The sequence below is a fragment of the Phytophthora infestans genome, genomic scaffold (genome assembly GCF_000142945.1).
Source record: "Phytophthora infestans T30-4 supercont1.19 genomic scaffold, whole genome shotgun sequence".
NCBI classification, from domain to species: domain Eukaryota; phylum Oomycota; class Peronosporomycetes; order Peronosporales; family Peronosporaceae; genus Phytophthora; species Phytophthora infestans.
In genome coordinates this window covers 1,160,326-1,182,500 of record NW_003303740.1, presented here as the reverse complement: position 1 = coordinate 1,182,500, position 22,175 = coordinate 1,160,326, and the positions used below count along the sequence as shown (strand labels likewise).

Sequence of the window (22,175 nt, the reverse complement as noted above, 5' to 3'; positions counted from 1 at the left end):
AGAAACAGCAAAGGTCAATGCGAATGCAGTTTTATATCGTTACAAACGACTTGCTCAACTTTGTTCTGAGGTTTGTCCTTCAGGTGCTTCGAGCTGCAGTCTCATCGCTTTATGGGCTGCCGGCTTCGAGTTGTGTCGTGTTTAAGTGCAAACCTGTTGCTTACACACGTAGTTGGTAGTTGCCGTCAGTTTTGGATATGAGGTGGCATCACATGGCCACCTCTCCACCACATCCCTCGGCTTATCTTAAGTTGGGTGGACGCTGGCCTCTTTCCTTCAGCCATTGCCCTTATTGACATTTATTCAATCAAATAGACTATTTGATTGCCTTTTAACCTATCATATTGCACAAACCGAGTATACAAACTCAAAGGTATTGCGTCGCAACACTCCCACTAAAGAAGCCAGCGTTGCCATAAACTTTCTTCTTATTGTCCGTCAACTTTCTTCATATTGTCACCAAAGATCCTTCTCGAAGTCGACTTCAACCTTTCTCAGATTTACATGCCCAAAATAGCAAAATCAAACTACCGAACTGGGATTTAGTATAACTTTGAATGCTGGGCACATACCCAAGCTTAAATTCGCAACCCAAAATCAGAAGCAATACTTTATTTCATATTAAAAGTAACTTAGCTTATGTATTTGAAGTTTCCGACTTTTGCGAGAGCTGCTCACTCTCTATTTTGCTGCTGTCAAGCGCAGGTCCCGACGTTACCCTTCGGGGGGGGGTTCACAAGCGTCTCCGTATCCCATCAGGCGACAGTGATCCGGCATAGGCCACAGCGGCCCTCGTGTCCTGGCTTTTTTTGCACCTAAACGGATCGCCAATGGCTCATTGGAGGCACTGCGGAGCGAAAGTCCGGTTATCCGGTACCCGTGAATTTCCAGTCTTTGACCATTCGTGCTTTACTTGGTGGTATTTAGAGAGTCAGGATAGAATTAAACTTAAAAAGAGTAAAATATACTCTGGGGCAAGGGGCTGATAGCCCGGACATGTCAGAATTACTTTTAGAGGGCTAGGTGACGTGTAAATCTAAGTTTTTAAGGCTAAAGCCGTACTTTTACCAAACCCTTACACTAAAATGTGCCCTTTATTGTTAACTTTATTTCTGACTTTGCTGCCAATAATTGAAATTCCACTTTGATCTTGTAAACATATCTTTGAAGCCAAATCTTACTTACGTATGGCAATCTTTATTTATGGAACTCTTATTTAAGGTCTTTAACGCCATCATAAATCGGAGTTTTTCAAACTGATTTTGACTCAAGGGTTTAGTTAAGGCATCCGCTATCATATCATTGGTGCTACAATAAGTAACCCTGATTTGCTTATCTTCATGTTTATCTCGTGCAAAAAGATGTCTAATATCAATGTGCTTAGTAGAAGAGTGACTGCACGGGTCCTTAATAATACTGATAGCGGCCGTATTATCACACCAACAATGAGTCGGTAGTAATTGCTCGTAGCCTAATTCTTGCAGTAGTAATCGTAACCACATTGCTTCTCTTACTCCTTCACTAGCGGCGACTAGTTCTGATTTCGCTGTATTAAGACTAATACAATCTTGCTTAATACTCTTCCAGGTAATGCATGCACCAGCGAGAATTGATACATATCCTGTAATTGATTTCCTTTCTTCAGATGCATTCGCGAAGCTCGCGTCTGTGTATAGCTCTAACTTAATAGTACTATTACCATTGTACTCAATGCCATACCTCGACGCTCCTTTCAAGTACTTTAGTACTCGCTGAGCCGCTCTCCAATGAGTCTTATTATAGCAAGATAGATATTTACTAAGCTCTCTGACAGCATTAGCGATATCAGGTCTAGTTCCCCTAACTAGGTACATTAAGGACCCAACTAACCCTCTGTAGTCGAATGACTGTGCCGCTATTTGTTCGGGTGACAATGTATTTTCCTTCTCTAAGACCACAGCTTTTGCTTGTGGTGTAGGTGCAGTATTGCAGTCTCTCATCTCAAACTTATCTAAAAGGTCGTTAATATACTTTTGTTGAGATAGGCGTAGAGTCTTATTTGTAAGGTCTCTTTTAATCTCCATTTTAAGCAGGTAGTGCAACTCACCCAAGTCTTTCATAGTAAACTTGTCAGACAGCTTAGCTTTAAGATCATTTATAGAACTTAGATGTGATCCTGCAATTGTCAGGTCGTCCACATACACACACACTATAAGGACGTGCTGAACCCCATTTATCTCCCACCGTTTTAGATACAAGCAATGCTCTTTCTTGCATCTAAAAAAGCCTAAGGTTTTTAAGAAGGTATTCAAAACTTCATACCAAATTCTAGGTGCCTGTTTTAGTCCATACAGGCTCTTCTTTATTTGCAAACTAGATTTTCAGTTCCTTTGCGAAACCCCATTGGTTGCCTCATGTAGATGTTTCTACTTAAAACTCCGTTTAAAAACGCTGTAGATACATCCATTTGGTGTAGATGCAGCCCTAATATTGTGGCTAATGCCAGTAATAAGCGCAACGATTCATATCTTGCTACAGGTGCAAACACCTCTTTATAGTCAATTCCATACAATTGTGTATTTCCTTGCACAACTAAACGTGCCTTAAAACGGTCCACTGAGCCGTCGGCTCTGTATTTAACATCAAACAGCCAATGACAACCCAATGGCCGTCTTCCAGTAGGAAGGGGTACTAATTCCCACGTTTTATTACTTAAAAGGGCGTTATACTCTGTCTTTATTGCACACTCCCACTGCTTCGCATGTGGGCTTTTCCTGGCCTCCTTAATTGACCTAGGAATAGGTATTCTGGCTGTCTTATTAATAGCTACAGTATTTAACTCTGTCACGTAGTCGTTGAGCCGCACATTTGGCAGTCGTCGTCTTTTAGACCTACGAACAGCACCGTTTTGCACTCCCACTTGTCTGGGTGTCGGTGGTCGAGAGACACAATCTGGGCCAGTGGTGTCAATATCCTGCACTTCAACTTCTAGATTAGGTCTAGTTCTTTTACCTAGGCCTTGAATTACCTTTTCTTCTTCAACGTTGACGCTACAGTCCTCGATAGGGAACGATCGACTGATCATTGCTTAAGTACCAGCTGAGCTAAACTTTACATCACGGGCAATAAGGTATTTATTAGCCTTAATGTCCAGGAGTCGGTACCCTTTATGTTTAGGCGAAAATCCCAACAACTTACATTCTATAGCCCGATCGCCTAGTTTAGGATCCTTTCGTTTTGACTTTGGTATATGCGCATAGCAAGTGGAGCCCCAAATTCTTAACCCTAACCCCTTTGGTTTATGGCGGTGCAGTGACTCATAAGGGGTTTTCATTCCCAGTCTAGCCATTGGTAGTCGATTAGTGACATCCACCATATAAAGTAGGGCCTCAGGCCACCATTTAGCAGCCATATTAGCACCCCTAATAGCACACCTAACACCAGCCATCATGGTCTGGTGGGCTCGCTCAGCACTGCCATTTTCTTCTGGAGATTCAACATTAGAGCTTTCAAACTGTAAGCCCAATTTATCGCATATTTTGGACACTTCAGTGTTTATAAATTCTGTTCCACCATCAGTCCTTATTCTTCTGACCTTATAAAGAGGAAGTTGACACGACAGCTTCCTCAATAAAGACTTAATTTTCCCAGGTACCTCTTTTAAAGATTTTACAATAATGTACCACTTATAAGCAGTGGCGTCATCTACAACAGCCAATGCGTATCGGTACCCAAAAGATCCGTATAAACCGTTAACTCCTAATCGTCCGGTTGAATCCATATGAAGTGTATGTAGCCCCTATGCGTCCAAAACGCGTCGTTGCGGCGCTCCTTATCCTCCGAGGACGGAGCCACTGCCTCTGTAGCCGTAACTGTAGACGTAGGTGTAACCGATTAAGGCGACCCGAGGTAAGCGGCAATCTGCCAATACGCAAATATGAGGAAGACCATCAATCTTCAGCGTTAAGCTGATAGTCCTAATTAGACGTTCCTTACCGACATGACCCAGTCTTAGGTGCCACTCCTTTAAAAGGTTAGCTAAGTTACCACTCTGAGTGCTAAAAACACGACTTTTAGTCGGTTTAATACTCGGTAAGTAATAGACTTCTCCTATTGCCACTGCTGCAAAGAGCAATTTTTGGTCTAAATCCCTGTCGAGCTAAATAGTAGGCACTCAACAAGTTACTATCACACTTACGGTCAAATGAGATATCACTTAGTGTTAATACACTCAACCTCTTTTTAGGGTTTAAAACGGTAAGTTTTATTGATCCCTTTAGTGAGCTATGAGAAAAGCTCCCGTTTCCGTAGGTAAAAGTGTGGCCCTGACTCGGTTTTAGGCTCCCACTAAACCAGCTTCGATCTGATGTTATAGCTCGGCCTGCACCAGTATCAACCACCCACATATCATCGGTCAGTTTTAACTTCTTCAAGGCTCTCAAATAGGAGTGATGCTGCTTACGTACCTCCTCTTCGATGTCGTCCATTTGTAGTGGGGACCTGACAGGGGTATTCGGCACGTTGCCACCATCCTCAAAACCTTTATGGTAGGCGGGGTCCAGATCCTCAATGTCGTCCATCTCCTCGTCCTCAATGCACTCTTCCAGAAGAGTCTTCCCACACTCATTTAGGCGTTTTTCCCCTTCTAGCACCACCGATTTGAGGGGATTAATCGGGGTTGTCTTCGCCTTCTTGGCCTTCTTAGCACCCGGTGCAGTGTTGATATCGGTCCTAAAAAGGGGTCCACCTTCGCGGTTAGGATCCCTATCAGCGATCATCACCGAACAGTCCGATTTGAAGTGTCCACTCTTGAGGCAATAAAAACACCTTTTTCCACCCTCACCTGCACCGCTTTTTCTCTTGACCCCGACATTGTTGACAGGAATCGCTTGGGTTTTATCCATTAAACCCACTTCTTTCTTGGATCGGTCACCAAAGGTCTTGCGTAAGTCCACTTCGACCCTATTCACCGTGAAGTCCTCTTTCTTCATGGAGATCGCTGAAGCCCAAAATTCACTTGGGAGTTGTGACAGGACTTCAATGCACAGCCAAGACTCGGTCACCATGTCCTGGCCGAGCAGCTTCCGAGACTTTCTGTTAATCTCGTTCTTTGCCTTCTTAAGTTGCGCGGAAAGTGTCCTTAAGTCACGCCAAGGGCTACGCAACACCTTCGACCAGGCCCGGGTCAGCTCAATCAGGCCCGCAGCGTCACCTTGGCCGAAGTCCTTCTCGAGAAGTCGAATGACTTCACATGGGTCCATGGAGGACACCACATCGGGAAGGGTAGAGAGAAAGAAGTTTGGAAGGACCTGATTGAGCAGGTTTTGTAAGTCGCCCCTTCCTCTCATCCAGTGCATCACGTCCCACCGCGCCGAGAGCGCCTCTTGCTCGTCCATTTTGGTGGTCGGTGGTGCTGGCTTCTTAGGATTGTCCCGCAGGAAGTCGGCCATGAGCACCTTCGCTTCAGGCTGTTCCTTCTCTAACAGCTTCGTTTGGTACTGATGGTCCAACTGATTGACGTAAGTCAACAGCTTGTCCTGTAGGACTTACCATTAAATTTCTCGAGGCCACCACCAGTCTTAGCAATAGCAGCCATTGAGAAGTACTTGAAATGTTGCTTACACACGTAGTTGGTAGTTGCCGTCAGTTTTGGATATGAGGTGGCATTACATGGCCACCTCTTATCTTAAGTTGGGTGGACGCTGGCCTCTTTCCTTCAGCCATTGCCCTTATTGACATTTATCCAATCAAATAGAATTTTTGATTGCCTTTTAACCTATCATATTGCACAAACCGAGTTTACAACCTCAAAGGTATTGCGTCGCAACAAAGCCTTTCGAGAGCAAGACTCCTTTCAGCAGCAGAAGCCGAGTTTTGGTCGCAGACATTCGCTTCGTGGTGTGATCAAGAGCACGGATAGCGATTTCGACGGACCGCAGCGCTCTCTTTTGACGACTATCCACGTCCTCAATCTCAGAACTTAAAGGACATTCCAGCAGCAGTTCTGCCAAGTCAGTGTGGACTTGCACGAACTCGGGGATGGCGGGGCGATACAAGTTAAGCCTCTCCTCAAGCACCTTGGGATCTGAGCTAACGCCGAACCAGCCATCATGCTCCAGCAATACATCCAGTACTTGCTCTGCTTCGCTTAAGTGTCCAGCGACTGCGTTCAATGAGTTTGAGTGCGGCAAGAGAAGCGCTTTCGAAAGGAGTAGCGAGCTTAAAGCTTGCAGAGTGTGGACATAAGTGAGCGAAGTTGACGTGTGAGTTGCAAGCATCTCCTCTCGCAAGGCACAGAGCTCCACTTCCACTTTCTCGCGTTCGCCTAGGAACACTGCAGCCTGTAGTCGCTGTATCTCTAGCTGTTGTCGGAGGTGCTCTTCTCCCGTGACTCTTGTCGCTTCAATTGCAGCTTCAGCAGTCTCGAGTGCGGTGCGAAAGTGAGTCTGGGCAAGACAGCATGCAACTATTTGTGACCGACACTTGGCCAAAAATGTGCCTCGACCAAGCAGCAGCGAGAACTCAAACTTCTGATCCAGTTCCAAGCGTAGCGGTTGTTTTGCTCCCAGTGGGATGGCATTGTACTCCCCAATGGCGTCCAAGCTGCTCGCCTTCGATGCGTTCCAGTCTCCTTCAAAGAACGCGAGATAACTCAACTGCAAGTGAACATCAGCTCGAGCTCGACGAAGCTGGAGATCTTCCCACGACATTTCCTGCAAAGAGGCGACATCCTCCTTATCCACAGTACTTCTGGAGGTTGAAGCGGATGTGTCACTCGGTTTAATCATCGACAGCAGTGTTTGAGCCATTTTCTTGGCTGCAGGACGGAGAATTGCTGTATCGCGGTCATGTTTGCTCTCATGGCGCGCCATGGCAACAGCAAGACGCAAAACTCCTGCCAAGATAAACACCACAAGCGTCTCGGGGTAGTACTTCGTCAGAGCTGCTTGGGTTTGCTCTACATTGAGCGAGATCAACCAGTTCACGGCGGCTCGATTACTCTCGTCGAGAAGTGGCTTATCGTCGCGGAACACTACAGCATCTGATTCTGGTGCACCGCTACTATTGCGAGGCGTTGTTCCACCTCGTAACAAGTGCATCAGCACTTGGAATGCCTCCTGGAAGCGTCCACATTGAACAAGTGCTTCGACGCGGAGTCTTCGAGCATTCGCGACGTGGTTGGCATCTTTGAGACAGCTCTCTGCGACGTATTCGTAACCTGCGATGACAGGCATTGCCGTGGCAGCATACTGGTGTTCGTACTGAAGTAAAACCTCAGGAACTAGCACGAGCATAATGCAAAGAGAGAGCGGAGAGACACGATCCGGGTCTGTCAGCAGCTCGCGTCCTGGCCACAACTGGCCAAGTATCCGATACGAGCCGTACAAGAAACATTTGGTCGGGTGTGGCACCGAACAACCGAAGAATTGAGTGAAGACCGCTGCTGCCATCAACGCGTAGTCGATCGCCTTTTGTAGCTCAACACCAGACGAGTGCAGGACCAGCTTTGATAACACACTGCAGCACTGCATACCCACCCACAACTCGTCGCCAGCAATGGTGTCTTTGGAGCTGCTCTCGAGAAAATGGTCTGCAGGTGGGGTGAGAACGTCTCGCCAGGATGAACACACGTTGAGTGTGTTAAATGCATTATCCAGTGACTCAAGCCAGCTCTTAGTAGCAGTCTTCAAGTCTCCAGACGCGAGGTGGAAGTCCCCAGCTTCATTAAGAGCTTGACACACGATACGCTTTTGACGCTTCTGTCGTGCCAGAACCACACAGCGATTGAAGGCAGCGATGGTCTGACGTCGAAGAGCAGTAAGCTCTTCATTGGAATGTTTGCGCTGATCGAGTCGACGGTATTTTTCTACCAGTTCGTGGCAAGTGTTGAGCGCTTGGTGACTCTTGTTGATCGCTTTCGAGAGTCTTTTATGGATTTCCAAGAGACTGACCAGCTTCTTTCGTTCGAGGTTTCTTTCAGAGATGAGCACTTGGATTCGCTGCTCCATTTCCTGCTTGGTGGAGCGGAACGTCATCTCCTCGGGCGTAAGAAGCTCTTCTACCACCAGTCTTGACTTTTTCTTCTTCTTCTTGGCTTCCTGTTCCTGGAACGCAGTGATAAACGCGTTCAGTTCTTCCTCTGCCGTTGCTACGAGTACGTCCTGGTGATTCACGATTTGTTGCTGAGCGTATATCAAGACGGGGAAGTTCTGCTCGGAGAATCGACTGCCTTCAGTGCTGCCACATAAAGAATGGTATCTGCTTCCTATTCGGACAATGCACTTCCAGTCTTGGATCGAACAAAATGCTTTCAAGGCGTACGCCATCAGTCTTCCGAGCCAAGTGTGGTCGATCTTCAGTGCATTGGCGGCGGAGTTCAGCACAGTTGATAGAGCCGTCGATGAAGGTAGCGATGTCGTAGAGTCCATCATGTCTAGTAGTGCGTCGACGCAAGTGGACAGCTGTGCTAGTCTAGTAGGTGACGCGCTGATTCGAGTTGGAGGCACCCAGGCGAGCCAAAGCACGTTCCACAGCTGCTGAGCCACGGCTTGCAGCCCTTGCCAACAGTGTGTCAGTCGAAAGAGCTTGCAGCATCCCGCTGATTTCTTCAGAAGTTCACCGAACATTTGATCCAGTTGAGTCTCTTGTGATGCCTCTGCACTGGTAGTCTCAACCTCTGTGGGAGCATCATCGGATACATCTGTAGCTTCAGCTTGCGTCGCTTCTTCTTCGATGTTGCCGATACCGCCATGAAGTAAATTATACGTGCAGTCTTCGGTATCTGGTCCTTTAGCAGTGTCCACTACGTTGATGTTACAGCTGAGCTTTGTGACCTCCCGGTACTGTTGGCACAAAACAAGAGAAATTAGTGAATGAAAAGCACATGAATACGACACAGACGACCGTACCAACACGACGGATTGAATGAAGAAGAGCTCTCCACACCAGCGATACAGATACTCATCGTCCGTCGCAGCCTCTGGGATAATACTTTCACGTGGAGTAGCGTCGCTGGTTGTGGTCTCCAGATCCTCTCGACCACTTAATGGGTTCACCTCATCAGCAGGATGAACGTCTCTTAGCTCAGGAAGAAGTGAATCGCCACCCAGTGAGCTGAGCGTATCTCGAAACTGGCTGCTTATCACTCCACTGACTTTCAAGGAGGACAAGAACTTGTCCATGTGGGCGGTTCCATGTCCCCCAGCTCCAAGAACAGCTCCACAGATCTTGCTGGCGAACTCAACTACTCGATGGTCGGAAGGACTCAGTTGCTCAAGCGTACTGAAGGTCTTCACCAGGTCGTACCCAGCCGAGTGGAGGATCTCGCTCAAACCCGGATTCTCCGCTTCCGCCTTGTCCTTCTCGCTGGTTCGTGGAGTGGCTTGAGGCGTATTGCTTTGGCTCTTATCTTTTGAGACAACTGGTGCTGCTCCCTTTGTACCAGCACCTCGAGGAGAAGCCACAGCTGCCGCTGGCATCTCTGGAGGCTGCATATTAGCTGAGCTTGTGGCTAGTTTGAAGAGCGCCACAACTTCCCGTAAGCTGTCGTCTTCTTCATTCGGTGCGTCGCTATCGGACGGAGATCGCTCTGGGTCATGGTGACAATGCCCTGCTAGTACCAAGGGGAGCGTGGCTCGAGCGATATCGCCGTGTGCTTCTTGTGCGACTCGGAACAGTTCAAAGCCGATACGTGCACAGATCTGGCGCGTATCAACGTCCCAGTTTGCTTTAGGAATCACATGAAGCGCTTGGTAGTTTGTCACTAGAGCAGCGAACGTGAGGGCGTCGCAGCTACCTTTCAAGTGTAGCAAGGGCAGTAGCAACCGATACCCTTTGAAGCACAGAGCTCGAATCGCTTCTTGGTTGTCCGTCGCACAGGCGATCTCGATGGCCATAGAAATCTTTCGGCTATCCTCAAGAGCTTTTGTCTGTGTTGCAGTGAGCGACTGCGCTTCTAAGTCGGAGGACGTGACAAGTGCTCTATCTTGATCAAGCTCTCCAGGTTCGTTGTGACACAAGATGATCAGCGCTTGGATGCAGAGGTTGAGAACTGGTATGGGGAACTGCGCCACTACGTCACGCTTCAGAGCTTGTCTGTAGAATGGGTTCGCCATCCACGACGGACGTCCAGAACACACGGAAGCGACGGTCTTGTACAAGTAACTTGCCGCTTGGTTCGCTCGACCAATGAGTTGGGCGTCATAGCAGGCTTGGGCGAGATATCCATAGCACATCGCCAAAGGCAGAGGGTTGAGCGCCACAACGGGTTCACAGGACTCGCCGATGGACTGAATAACCTCGTGCTTGCTGTCGAACGCAGCAACAGCGAAGACGTAGCTCTCGTTGGGAAGTAGTCCAGAGATGGTGGCGTTCAAGTGTGGAGGGTAAAGCGGAGTGGCGGTTCCTACGAGTTGGTTGCTATTGAGAGAGACGGCAGTCCCCGCCCCGACGGATTTCGCGAACACCATGTAGTACTGCACGCGCTTCTTTCGCAGTGATGGCAGTAAAGGATGGTACTCCACGACTCGGACGGTGATAGCTGAGCTCGAACGAGCGATCACAATTGGTGCAGCTGGAACTGCAGACTCGGGTGCAGATGATCTTGAGGTCAAGTGGCTTCGCAGTTTCTCCTCTTGCGTCTCCATTTGTTGCAGTAGTTGAATGCTCTCGTCTGCGAGTGCGCGTCTCTCTTTCATTGTTTTCTGTGGGTGAGTAAGGCGTTGGATGTTGAAAAGCGCTTTGGCGTAGCCATTCCGATAGCACTCCTCGACGAGTTTCGCTTCAGTTGTTAGCAGTACGGTACTCGCTTGAAAAGAAGTTCCTGGAGTGATGTTCGAAGCTTTAGTGCTGGTCAGTGGAAGCGCGTCGATCATTGTGGCAGCTTGGAGTTCCAAACGATAAAGCGAAAGCAGCAGATCGACCTGGACGCAGCACAAGTCTTGATGAATACCACCGAGCTGAGACCCGGTACCGGGTACACCAACGCGATCTCGTGCGGTAGTTTCTCCGACAGTGTCAACTAAGCTCGGATCACTGATGGCGCAGGAGAACGAGGCGTTGGAAAGTGGCGCATTTGATGCCGTCTCGACAACAGCGTGGAAGTGAGAAGAGAAATCTACTACCTCGCTTCGTCGCGAGTTGATTCGACCCAGACATTGCCGTACAACTTGGCAGCCTCTGCGTGCCTCTCCTCGTATTGACAGCAACGTAGCCAAGCGTAAGCAAACATGCGCATGAAGTAGAAGGTCTTCAAATCTGACAGCAGCGAACGTGCAATGAATCGTCAGGAGCAAGTCACTCGTCAGGTGTAGCAGTGCCTTTGAGAGCTGAGAAGGTTCGGTGGAGTCCAACTCCCTTAGCATCGGTTCGCTAAACTCACGCCACATTTGTAGCGCTACGGACGTCAGTAAGTCTTGATTGGTGCGAGCTAAAGCGCCATCGCCTTGGAAAACGCAGCTTTGCGTCGCCTTCGACAGCCGTGTCAGAAGTGTAGAGCTCGGGACCGAGCCGCCGGACACTGGCAAATGTATTCGCGACTGCAAGCGTTCATCTTCTGATTGAGTTTCCCACGATAACCAAGATTGCTGGACCTCGTGTAGTGCCGCGTACAGCTCCAATAAACTCTTAATCATAGCTGAGTCCGTCGCAGATAAGCCGTCCACCACGACCAGCAGTCGAGTGTGGGCGCTCGTAGTGAGCAATTTCATTAGTTCGTCGGGTTTTGTGAGTTGGAAGCAGTGTCGGATAGTGACCAAGTGGAAGGACATTGGGAACATGGCAGGATCAAGCGTCGAGAAGGTTCCATCTTGCTTTAACATCGGTGTCACAAGCGCCATAACGAAGTCAAACAGCTCCAACAACGCCTCGTTCGTCTCTGGTTCTGTCGGTAATAACGCAAAGATAGCTTGTCCACCTGGCTTCTGATTCTTTTGACGTGACAGCGTCTCCATGGCATCGATAGCAGCACGTATTTGGTCTCGTACGGCTGGGAACGCTGTCTCAATCGTATCTTTTGTAAGTCGTTGATGCACTTCAGCGGCTTTCACTCTCGACATTAACATCGCAGCTGTGGTCTCCGCTTGAAGCAGAATCTGCTGGACCTCAATGGGCAAGGGCATGTCCAGTTCTTCCTCTTTACGCAACCGCTGGACTACTTTTTGAAGATACGCAGCACACGCCACAGCAGATTTAACGTGTAGACCAGCATTCGCTTCTTCTTTTAGTGCCAAATCCTCGTAGCAGTCACAAATCGCGGATCCAAGCTGCAGACGCCACATGACGTACTTGGTCGTACACAACGCCACTGCCGACTCCATGGCAAGTAAACTCCACTTCAAATAAGCGACGACTTCTCTCGAGAGCCCCAAGGACTGTAGAGGCTTCGTAATGGAGCAAATGAGTACCGAGCCATTCAACGTTAACCACGAAAACTGGCCAGAGAATTGACGCTCCATAGCCACAGAGATCTCCATCCCAAGTCGCAACAGCGTCAAAGACTCGATCATTCTCTCGAGCGTTCCTGGATTCCTTACCGAGCCGTCTGATCGCTTTTGGACGTGGAAACAGCACATGGCTACACCAAAGAGTGCTCGAACGTAGGCTAGGCCCTCTAAACGACTCCGCTGGCGTGGCGGTGAGTCTATAGAGGCAACGACCCGTTCAATAACGCCCTGAGGAGTTTCTTGGCTACTCTCCTCGTCCAGAACGAGCACTTTTTGGTAGAAATACGTGGACGCAGCGCTGAATTCTTGAGCTTGGTAGAACTTGTCTCCAAAGACAAGAAACAAGTCAGCCTTCTTCTGCGCGTTGATCTGATCCGGTGTAGCTCGCATCACTCGATCTACTAACGGAACTAACTTTTGAGCTATATCACCGAAGAAAGCCACTTCTTGGCGAGCATTTGCGACGTCCTCTCCGACGCTCTCGGTAGTGAGTTCCTTGCATTGTTTCTCGCGCGTTAGCTGCAAAAGTGCGGTAAACTCACGCGTGAACTGATCCGCAACCACATCTGCTCCGTCTTCCGACTCCAAGGCTCTAGGCCGATCGGAGTCAATTCGAATCCGTGCACCAGCCTTTTTCACCATTGACGAAGTGTCCGAGATTAGTTCGAGAGCGTCGTGTGGGGGACCTTCGCAAAGGTCGGTGGATTGGAGATTTTTAAGCGACTGATGAATTTGTCGAAGCCCACTGCGCTGGCAGCTTTCGCAGCAAAACAACAGCTTCTCGATGATCTCGATATTCCAGAAAAAGGAGGTAAAACACTGGCACAGTTGAAGATCCCGCCATTGAAGACACTTGATGATTCGGGTGATGTCGGTCCAAACCCGAAACAACTCAAGGAATTAACTCCTCTTGGAGGCGGCGTGTCCGTAAAACCACTTAAAGCTGCGAATGTAAGCAGCGGTAATAGGGAGTCGTCATCACGCAAGTTGACAACGAAGATTGAAGTGACTGAACACGCTGACATTCATAGCGTGGCGGCTAGTGCGTTATCCCCTCGAGTACGGCGACAGTCGAGTTTAAAGTCTCTTGCTGCAACGGATAAAGATAACCGGAGTACACGTACTCAGGAATCCGATCCGAAGGAACTCGAGAAGACGAACAGGACAGCTACAGCGAGTGATGCCAACACGGCTCCAACACAAGACGAAACGAGCCAAAAGGAAGGCCAAGTGACAGACACTAAACCTTCTGCCAATGGTGACAGTGAAGAAGAAGACTTTACTTTTGACGACAGTGGGGATGAGACGAAGACTACAGAGCAAGAAAAGTCAAACTTACCGCCGATGACTGAGCTGCGGCATACTTCGATCGACCTAGAGGATCTGTATGACTGTCCGCCAGACGCCACACAAACTCAGCAGCAGAGGTTGAACCCAAGATCCTCTCATTGGTCTGAAGGTCGATGTCAGTTGCTAACACTTCGTGTCACTGTGTTTGTAGAGAACCAAAGATGTTTCTGCCTCGGGCTAGCGACATTGAACTGTTTCATTTGGTCCTTACGGAGGACACTGACCAATTAGAGCGGTATCTACAGGACACAGCGCCTTGCGAAACACTGGAAGTCGTAGACACGACGCAGCGCACCCTGTATCACTACGCTGCTCTCTCCAAGAACAAGAAGGTGCAGGAGATGATACTCCAACACGTGGACTCCTACCATGACGCGAAATTTGAGCTTGAGCTGCAGACTCTGATGAGGAAGAAAGCGCAGATGAACATGTACGCCTGTACATTGCACGTCGTATAATCCTGATCATTGTTTCCGATATATTCGTCAGCTGGATGCAAGACACTGAAGAGCATGGGAAAGAATGGGTGCCACCTCGAGTGAAAGAGTTGCAGCGGCAAACGACGCAGCAAAAGTGCGCCGACTGGGCAAGAATCTGCAGCAAAGTGGACGAGAATGGCCGCACGTTGTTCCATTACGTACATGCCTGTGCTCAATAACTCTTGGTAGACTCGACCTAACGGTCTTTGTATTGCTCAGATTTCTACAACGACGTATTTTATTCCTAATCACGACGACTACGAGCTCTGTAGTGTCCTTCGCAGTCAGCCTAACATACTTTCGACTAAAGGTATCACTGAACCGCTCAAACTTAAGAAACTATTGCTGAATATTCTTTTGGTATTGCTTAGATAAATTCAAGAAGTTGCCACTTCACTATGCCGTCGAAAGTGGAAATCTGAAGCTAGTCAAGTGGGTTTTCCGGATGGGTATTAAACTGAACCAAGCGGACGTCGACTTGTTACTCTCGTTCAACGTGTCCCGCGTCATGGAAAATGTCCTATTGCGCCAGCTTGAAGCTGTCGACTTCCGAAATTACTATCTTTCCAATCGTAGTGTGGATACGAGCGATGTTACGTGCGATCCGGGGGTTAGCACCTTTGTCCTCGCTAAACTGCATCGGAAAACAGACGACAGTACAGGGCATCGACACCAGCTACCGATCCATCGAGCTGCGATGTTCGGGAACATCCGCGCTGTGGAGCTTCTTCTCGAAGAAGGGGCAGACCCCAATACTCGAGATGCCAACAAATGGACCCCGTTGCATGTAAGTGTCCAAGCGGAAGTGGATATGACAACAGAACTAACTGACTATTTGTAGTATTGTGCGGATGAGGCTACACCCCGACACCTGATCATTGCTCAACTTCTCGTGGAATCATCAAAACGTGTCGATGTTAATGCCAAGTCGCTGAAAGGAAGATCTCCGCTTCACATCGCCATTCGCTCTATAAATCACAACACTCGAAACAACAATGGGGCAGAGGCGTGCGAGTCTCAAGATCGACTTTCATTTGTGACTTATCTTCATGAATGTAGGGCGAACTTGGATCTTAAGGACAACCACGAAGCCACACCGTTACTTCTGGCTTGTCGTGGCGGTGACGTCGGTGTGGCTACATTCCTGTTACGTGCAGGATGTGACCCAACTGCGGTGGGGGATAACAAGTGGAACCCGTTGCATTTTGCAGGTACCTGAATCGACTACCAGCTTATTCGAAAATACTCACCGCGTGGTGTGTTCGTACAGCAATTCGAGGTAACCCCAGTATGGTGCAGTTCCTGCTGTCGTGGGATGCTGACTCGCGACTCTGGATCGACTCACCCGGTATTCAAGGGAGGAGGCCAGTTGATGTCTCAAAGAACAATAGTATCCGGCAAATGCTAGTTGTAAGGCCTCGCTTTTTGTCAAGTTTTCAGAAGGTCTTGGACCCATTTTTTTCTTTTGTTTTAGAACCTGTGGATGGAATGCTACAATGGAAACGTAGATCATGTGAGGCGACTGCTATTAACTCGCTCGAAGGAACACTCGCAAGCATCTCAAGGAGTTCAATTAATGTCTGTGAAAGATACAACAACCCAAACAGAGAGAACCTCGCTTCATTTAGCAGTACGAATGTTAAATTTCTCCATTATTGACGACGTTCTGCTAATATTTTTGCCATTGTCGTTTAGATTTCGGGATACATGAAGGCGTTGGAGTTACCCGAACCTAAAATCTCTCTCACTCCGTCGCTTGAAGAGCGTCTGAAACAAGCTAAAGCATCCGAAGTGAGGAAATCTGCCCCTAGACGATATTTGCAGGTCGCGATTCTCTTGCTTCAAGCTGGAGCAGATTTAAGCACTGCAGACAGATGGGGAATCACGCCACTCATGCTTGCAGCTAGTATCAAGGACCCTGTCTTCATGGAAACGCTCCTTGAACGTTTACCAGACGACAATGACCTGCTAGTCGTCGATACGGATGGAAACACAGCTCTACATTACAGCTATGCGTTCTGCCAGGTCTGAGAGTTATGCTTTCCTTTAAAAAAAAAGGCAAAAGACACTAACAGTTCTAATGCACAGGCTCATATCTCAACAATGCTGGAAGATCGGATGGACGACTCAGTACGTAAAATTACTATGAATGAGAACAGCGTTGACGTTTACTAACTTAAACCGGTTTTTGAGTAGGAAATTGAGAACAAACAAGGCAAAACACCTTTCGAGATGACGGGATATCGCGACAAAATCTATCCAAAAGAATATCGCGGTTTTCTTCAACAGCAACGAGATTTACGGAACCAGTTCTACGAGAAATAATCATTAATGGTTCATAGATTATTACTGTCTAGCTTTCTGCGAGATTCTCGATATTTTAAAATGCAGTTAAAAGCCTTCAAAGGTGTCGCTGCCTGTGAATGTTCGAATCTTCGTGTCCTCCGGGTAGGCATCGAAGTTGCCAGCATCGAACGCGTCCTTGATCGCGGGTGTGTACGGATCTTTCAAAGTTTTCTTGACCATGGCAGCCCAGTCGAACTTGGCGTTCGTGAAGAACGGGTGGTTCACCACGTCCTGCATACCTCCAGCCAGTGAGCCGATACGCAGTGCTGGGTTCGTCTCCAGCAGCTTCATGACCAAGTCTTTGGCATCGGGATCAAACTTGGACGGGAACTTGACCATAGCGCGACCCTGGAGGATCTTCTCGAAGATCTTGTTCTGGTCATTGTGCTGGAATGGAGTGCGACCGGCAATGAGCTCGTACAGCAGACAGCCAAGCGCCCAGTGGTCCACTGCCTTGCCGTGGCCTTTGTTTAACACAAGCTCGGGGGCGAGATACTCCGGGGTACCACAAAGAGTGAAGGAGCGTTCGTACAACGCACCATTGCGGTAGTACGGCACGTGCTTGGCAAAGCCAAAGTCGACCATCTTGAGGTATCCGGCGCTGTCGATAACCAGGTTCTCAGGTTTCAAGTCACGGTAGGCGACCGTCATCTTCTGGAGATAGCGGAGAGCCTCAACCACGTTCGCAGCGTAGAACCTTGCGGCTGAGACGTCGAACGCGCCACAGACACCCTTAGCGACCTTGTAAGCCTTCTCATAGAGTAGACTCCAAAGTTCACCGCCCTGTACGAGCTCAAACAGCATGTAGAGTTGGTTGGCGTCTTGGTACGTTTCGTGCAGCTTGAGGATGAGCGGGTGGTCGCATTCGGCGAGGATTCCTTTCTCGTACATGACGTTCTTCTGTTGGTGCGTCTCGACGATCTGAGCTTTCGACATGCATTTTAGAGCAAAAGCCTGGTTCGTAGGACGGTGACGCACAATTATCACACGTCCGAAAGTTCCTGTACCAATGGTGCGGATCTTGTCCAGGTCCTTGTACAAGATCTTTTTGGCCGGCGGTACTATCGGGGTTGCAGTGTCCGCGCGAACGTCAGTGCGTCCACCCATAACGGACTGCTGGACGAGCTGTTGGCGTTGCATCTCACGCTGCATGATGTGGTCAAGCTTGCCAAGAAGCTGCTCAAAAGCTGCACGCTGAAGGGTGAGGCATTCCACACGACCGACAGCAACGCAGTCGGCGGCACGTGGTTCGTTAGCGAGAAGAGCACGCTCACCGAAGAACTCGCCTGAACGGAGCTGCATGATCTCGAATCCGGACTTGCGGACGCTCACCTTACCGTCCGATATCATGTAGAAGGTATCGGCATCATCACCTTCCTTGATAATAGTACTCTTGTCCTCGAATGCCACGACGTTGAGAGCATGCGCGAGGATGTCGAGTTCATCGTCGGTCAGAGAAGACAACAGCGGCACGCTACGCAGGACACGGATGCGCATCTGACGATCGATTAAAGATCGAAGCGGGCCAAGCAGCTTGGTGAATTCCGCACGGTCCATGACATAGCAGTCCACAGCGCCCACGGCAATGCAGTTCGCTTGACGTGGCTCATTCAGCACGAGAGCCATCTCACCGAAGTAGTTGCCGCGTTGAAGTGTCATAAGCTCCTTCTCGGCTTCATCATTTCCACTCATTCGAGATGTACAGCGTACGGTACCCTCGACGATGATGTAAAAGGTGTTGCCGTCGTCACCCTGACGAATAATGTAATCGCCGTCGTTAAACCGCTGCAGCTTGAGTGCCGCCGCCACTTTTTGCAGTTGGTTGTTGCTTAGACGTTGCAGTAGCTCCACGTTCTTGAGGAAGTTGACGCGAGCGAGTTGCGTGGCCGAAGCCGTGGTAGCCATGATCTTGCGGAACGTAGTGCGCTCCACCGTCCAAAGAATACACCCCGTAGTGGCACGGATCGTAGCAGCTCGAGGACAATTGTAGAGCAACGCAAGCTCACCGAACGCATCGCCGTTCGTGTAGGTACCCACCAGTTTGCCGTCGACCACGATGTCACAGTTGCCGCTCTCCAGCACATAGAAGCACTTGCCCGACGTGCCCTGTGCGATGACCGGTTCCCCAGCTTGAATGGTGACCATGGCCATGACGTCAATCATCTCGTCAATCTCACCTTGGTCCAGTGAGCTGAAGAGGTAGTGGGCTTTCAGGGCTTTGGTGATCATGGCACGGGTTTGGTTGTTTTTGGGAACGCGGACATGCTGAGCGCTGTCAAGGTCACCCGGCTCTACAGCGTCTTCCTTGATGGGAGCGCGTCGAACACCTTTGTGTTCATTCAGGTCCAGCACATTCAAAGCCGGAGGAGCCAACTGCACCGTCGTAGTGGTGGCAGCAGCGCTGGAGTTGGCACTCGGTTTAATGCTCGGAGGTGCCGGCGGAAGAATCAAATCCTTCATACGCTTCGAGAAGTCCATGGTGAGGGACAAGGAGGAAACGATAGGTTGACTTGCTTGAAGGCGAAAGCTGAAGTGAATGCCCCCCCCCTGCAAAAAAGAGGGTGCTACCAAGGTGAAGGTGTCCGATATGCTCGGACAAGAAATCTGCTAAGAATATCGCGTGCCGGTCATGGTTCATCGACTCGTTTGAACAGGAATAGCAAAGCTAAAGAGGGTTGTTGGGGGTTTGAAGATAAACTTTCGTTCGTTTCAAGATCGGCATGAGGATCGGGGGCTTCAAGCGAACGGATTTAGGGCGTGAATTATGGCTCCAGAGCGAGTGGGGAAGCGTGTTAGAGTATACTGGTCTGAAGAGGAGGAGTGGTTTGAAGGTACTATTCAGGAGCTCGATGAATCTCAAGGATACTACGTCGTCTATGACGACGGTGACGAACGGTGGGAATCGGAAGGTCAACCGATGCTAGTTGAAGGCGAAGAAGAGGCACAGACTGCTGCGAACTATGAAGAGCTGAGGGACACAGATCGAACGCCTCAAATGATGGAGCCTCCAGCATCACCTGGAAGTGACGACGATGACGACTACGAAGGAGTGGAGCAAAGTGAGAACCACCAAAAGCCTCAAGCTGTCGACGATACCGATGCTGATGAACCTCCAGGTGCGCATGAAGTCCAACCTCAAAACGAAGAAATCGACTATAGCGAGGATGAAAGCGACCAGGATACCTACCAGCAAGAAAAAGAGGAGGATCAACAAAGTAATTCTCAGTCAGGCAATAACGTAGAGAATGATATGGAGGATCATCGAGGCGAAGACATGGATGACACGAGGGATACGCAATCCATCGCTGAGTCAGAGATGCCTCAAACCTTCGGGACAACGAGAGAGAAAACAAGTAAGCGTACGAGCACACCGCCTTCAGCCGTACTGGTCCCAATAAAAGGAATGTTGGAAGGTAGAGTTTTACGAGCCACGGGTTTGCAAACAAGTCGAGCGCTTGCCCCCAATGCTTTTGTCCGAGTTTCATTTGTAGAATCTGGCGATGCCACGCATGCGAGCGCCATGCTTCGATGTAAAGAGACATTGTCAACCACTGGTATCGTTCGAGGCTCTGTCAACCCTGCATGGAGCGAAGATCTAATGAGCGATGACGATCATCAAAGCAAAGATAGCAGCAACGACGGAAGCTTTCAACTGGAGCTGCTTCCACGAGTCATACCACCTGCAACAAAACCTGCATGGCACCAACTTCCAGGCGACGTACTTTTCACCGTGTTTTCAGCCTCGAGATCCGACGGTAGTCGCAGTGGAGCGAATGAACATATCGGCCAGGCCACGATATCATTGCGAAGTCTAATGCACGATTTATTAACCATATCTCCCTTCACAACTCGCGTTCTCGAGCTTCGATCGCGCAGTGGAAAACGTCTCGGGTACGGCAACACATCGGCACGAAGTCTATATGACGATGGCAGGGCAGAACCCCCAACGTTGGTCGCTTCTTTCAAGTTCGTGCCGACTTATGAGAGTAAAAAAACCAAACCAAAAGCTCTCCGTTTAGAACCCAGTGCGTCACGAGTAGCCCCCTCTAAGACATCTTCCAGATTAGGCTCTCGACAAGAGAAAGCTCGAAGTGCAAAGCGAACAGCGCCCGCTCAAACGAGTAGCAGCAGTATCAATCGTCGACGCTTTGAGCAACAAGTAGCGAAGGATAATCGATCGTTTGCTAAGCGATTGGAGTGGAAAGAAGCTCGTCGAACGCGTCAATCGGCTCAAGCAAAAGCTCAGGAGAAGAGGAAGGTGACTCCACCTCAACATGGCGCCAGAAAGCACGGACATAAATCTCATTCAGGCATCAATCGGACCAAGTTTGTGCAACAGATTGCTGCCGAGAACAAAGCAATGGGTCGACGACTGCAGAATATCCTCGGCACTGACGACGGTGCTCGCAATCCCGAGAAATTCAGCAGTTGGGCTGCAGCAGAACCCAAAGACAGTTTAAGCTATGACTACATGGATCGAGATAAACTGCATGCACAGGATAAGCGCTGGCAACGACAAGTGGAGCTCGATTTTCTAATGGAAAAGGCTCAGACTACGTACCAGCAACAACATCAAATGGTGGAGGAAGTCGTGGAGCTTCAGGAAGCGGTCGCGACACTAAAAACTCAAGTGGATACACTGAACAAGAGTGTACTGCGTCTCAATATCCTCAACAAGAAGGACCAACACGTACGCGACTGCCTCCTGCGTGCTGCTGTAACTTCAGGAAGCTCGGCTGTCAAGGGGTCACCACGACAACCGCATACGCTGAACGGAAGCTCGTCCAAGACACGCACCCAGAACAATCCAGAAGACAGCGATAGCTCCGGTAAGAACCGTAAAGAACAAGAGCTGGAGCTTCTGACGCAGCATCGAGATCGTCTGCAAGCTGATAAGCGCAAGTCAAGCCAAGAGTTGATGGCTCTTAACCAACAGGAGCTCGAACTCGACAGCGAGATGGAAGATCAACAGTCGAAGTGGGAATACGCGCTAGCCACGCAGCTTTTCCATCGACAAATGGGCAAGAAGAACGCGGCTCAAACCCAACAAGCAATGCAAGAGATGAAGAGGAGACAGAAGGCGTTGGAACTCTCACGTGAAGAAGAAGAACAATGGGCTTGTTACCAGGCGCATCAAGAACTTACGCAGCTTCAAATTGCCATCCAGATTCTCAAAGACCAGCACGGCGGAGGTTTAGCTGGCAGTCGAGCCTCCAAGTCTTCGTCAACTGCAGTTTGCGAGTATCTGACGAAAAAGATTGCCAAGCAAGAAAGAAAGTTACAGCAGCTTCAAGAGGAAGTGGAGCGACGACGCAATGACTACGAGGTAATGCTAGTCAGTGGCGGGAACGAGAGTCTTCGGAGACGTGTGCAGGAGCTGCAAAAACTGGTTTTCCTGTGCAAATCTCAAGCTAGCCATGTCAAGAAAGCAGAGAGAAGCGCACGACGGAAGGGCGAGCAAGTGGACTTGGAGTTCCAACGACGATTGTTTAGTGAACAAACGGAAACAGACATTTTGCTCAAGAACATTCCCAAGCAGGAGGAACTCAAATAATGCAGCTTAAGTAAGCTTACCTGC

The 22,175-nt window shown here is 49.2% G+C and overlaps 4 protein-coding genes across 4 annotated transcripts; 2 read left to right on the top strand and 2 right to left on the bottom strand.

The window, feature by feature from the left end:
* Positions 1-5,833: 5,833 nt before the first annotated feature.
* Positions 5,834-13,064, bottom strand: PITG_11104 (uncharacterized protein; the record flags this gene model as incomplete). The annotated part of the gene is made up of 6 exons (XM_002901832.1): positions 5,834-5,870; positions 5,914-8,822; positions 8,889-9,413; positions 9,513-9,529; positions 9,584-11,785; positions 11,894-13,064. 6 exons carry the CDS (start codon positions 13,062-13,064, stop codon positions 5,834-5,836), a joined length of 6,861 nt encoding a protein of 2,286 aa, XP_002901878.1.
* Positions 13,065-13,798: 734 nt separating this feature from the next.
* On the top strand, positions 13,799-16,576 carry PITG_11103 (uncharacterized protein; the record flags this gene model as incomplete). The annotated part of the gene is made up of 11 exons (XM_002901831.1): positions 13,799-13,849; positions 13,924-14,202; positions 14,262-14,409; positions 14,471-14,561; positions 14,623-15,038; positions 15,093-15,462; positions 15,522-15,661; positions 15,726-15,881; positions 15,947-16,276; positions 16,340-16,381; positions 16,448-16,576. The coding sequence occupies 10 exons, from the start codon at positions 13,934-13,936 to the stop codon at positions 16,574-16,576; spliced, it is 2,091 nt and encodes a 696-aa protein (XP_002901877.1).
* A 66-nt stretch (positions 16,577-16,642) lies between these two features.
* PITG_11102 (cGMP-dependent protein kinase, putative) lies at positions 16,643-19,117 on the bottom strand (the record flags this gene model as incomplete). Its single annotated transcript, XM_002901830.1, has 1 exon — positions 16,643-19,117. One exon carries the CDS (start codon positions 19,073-19,075, stop codon positions 16,643-16,645), a length of 2,433 nt encoding a protein of 810 aa, XP_002901876.1.
* A 244-nt stretch (positions 19,118-19,361) lies between these two features.
* Positions 19,362-22,151, top strand: PITG_11101 (uncharacterized protein; the record flags this gene model as incomplete). Its single annotated transcript, XM_002901829.1, has 5 exons — positions 19,362-19,682; positions 19,788-19,822; positions 19,886-20,610; positions 20,665-21,379; positions 21,422-22,151. The coding sequence occupies 5 exons, from the start codon at positions 19,362-19,364 to the stop codon at positions 22,149-22,151; spliced, it is 2,526 nt and encodes an 841-aa protein (XP_002901875.1).
* Positions 22,152-22,175: the final 24 nt, after the last annotated feature.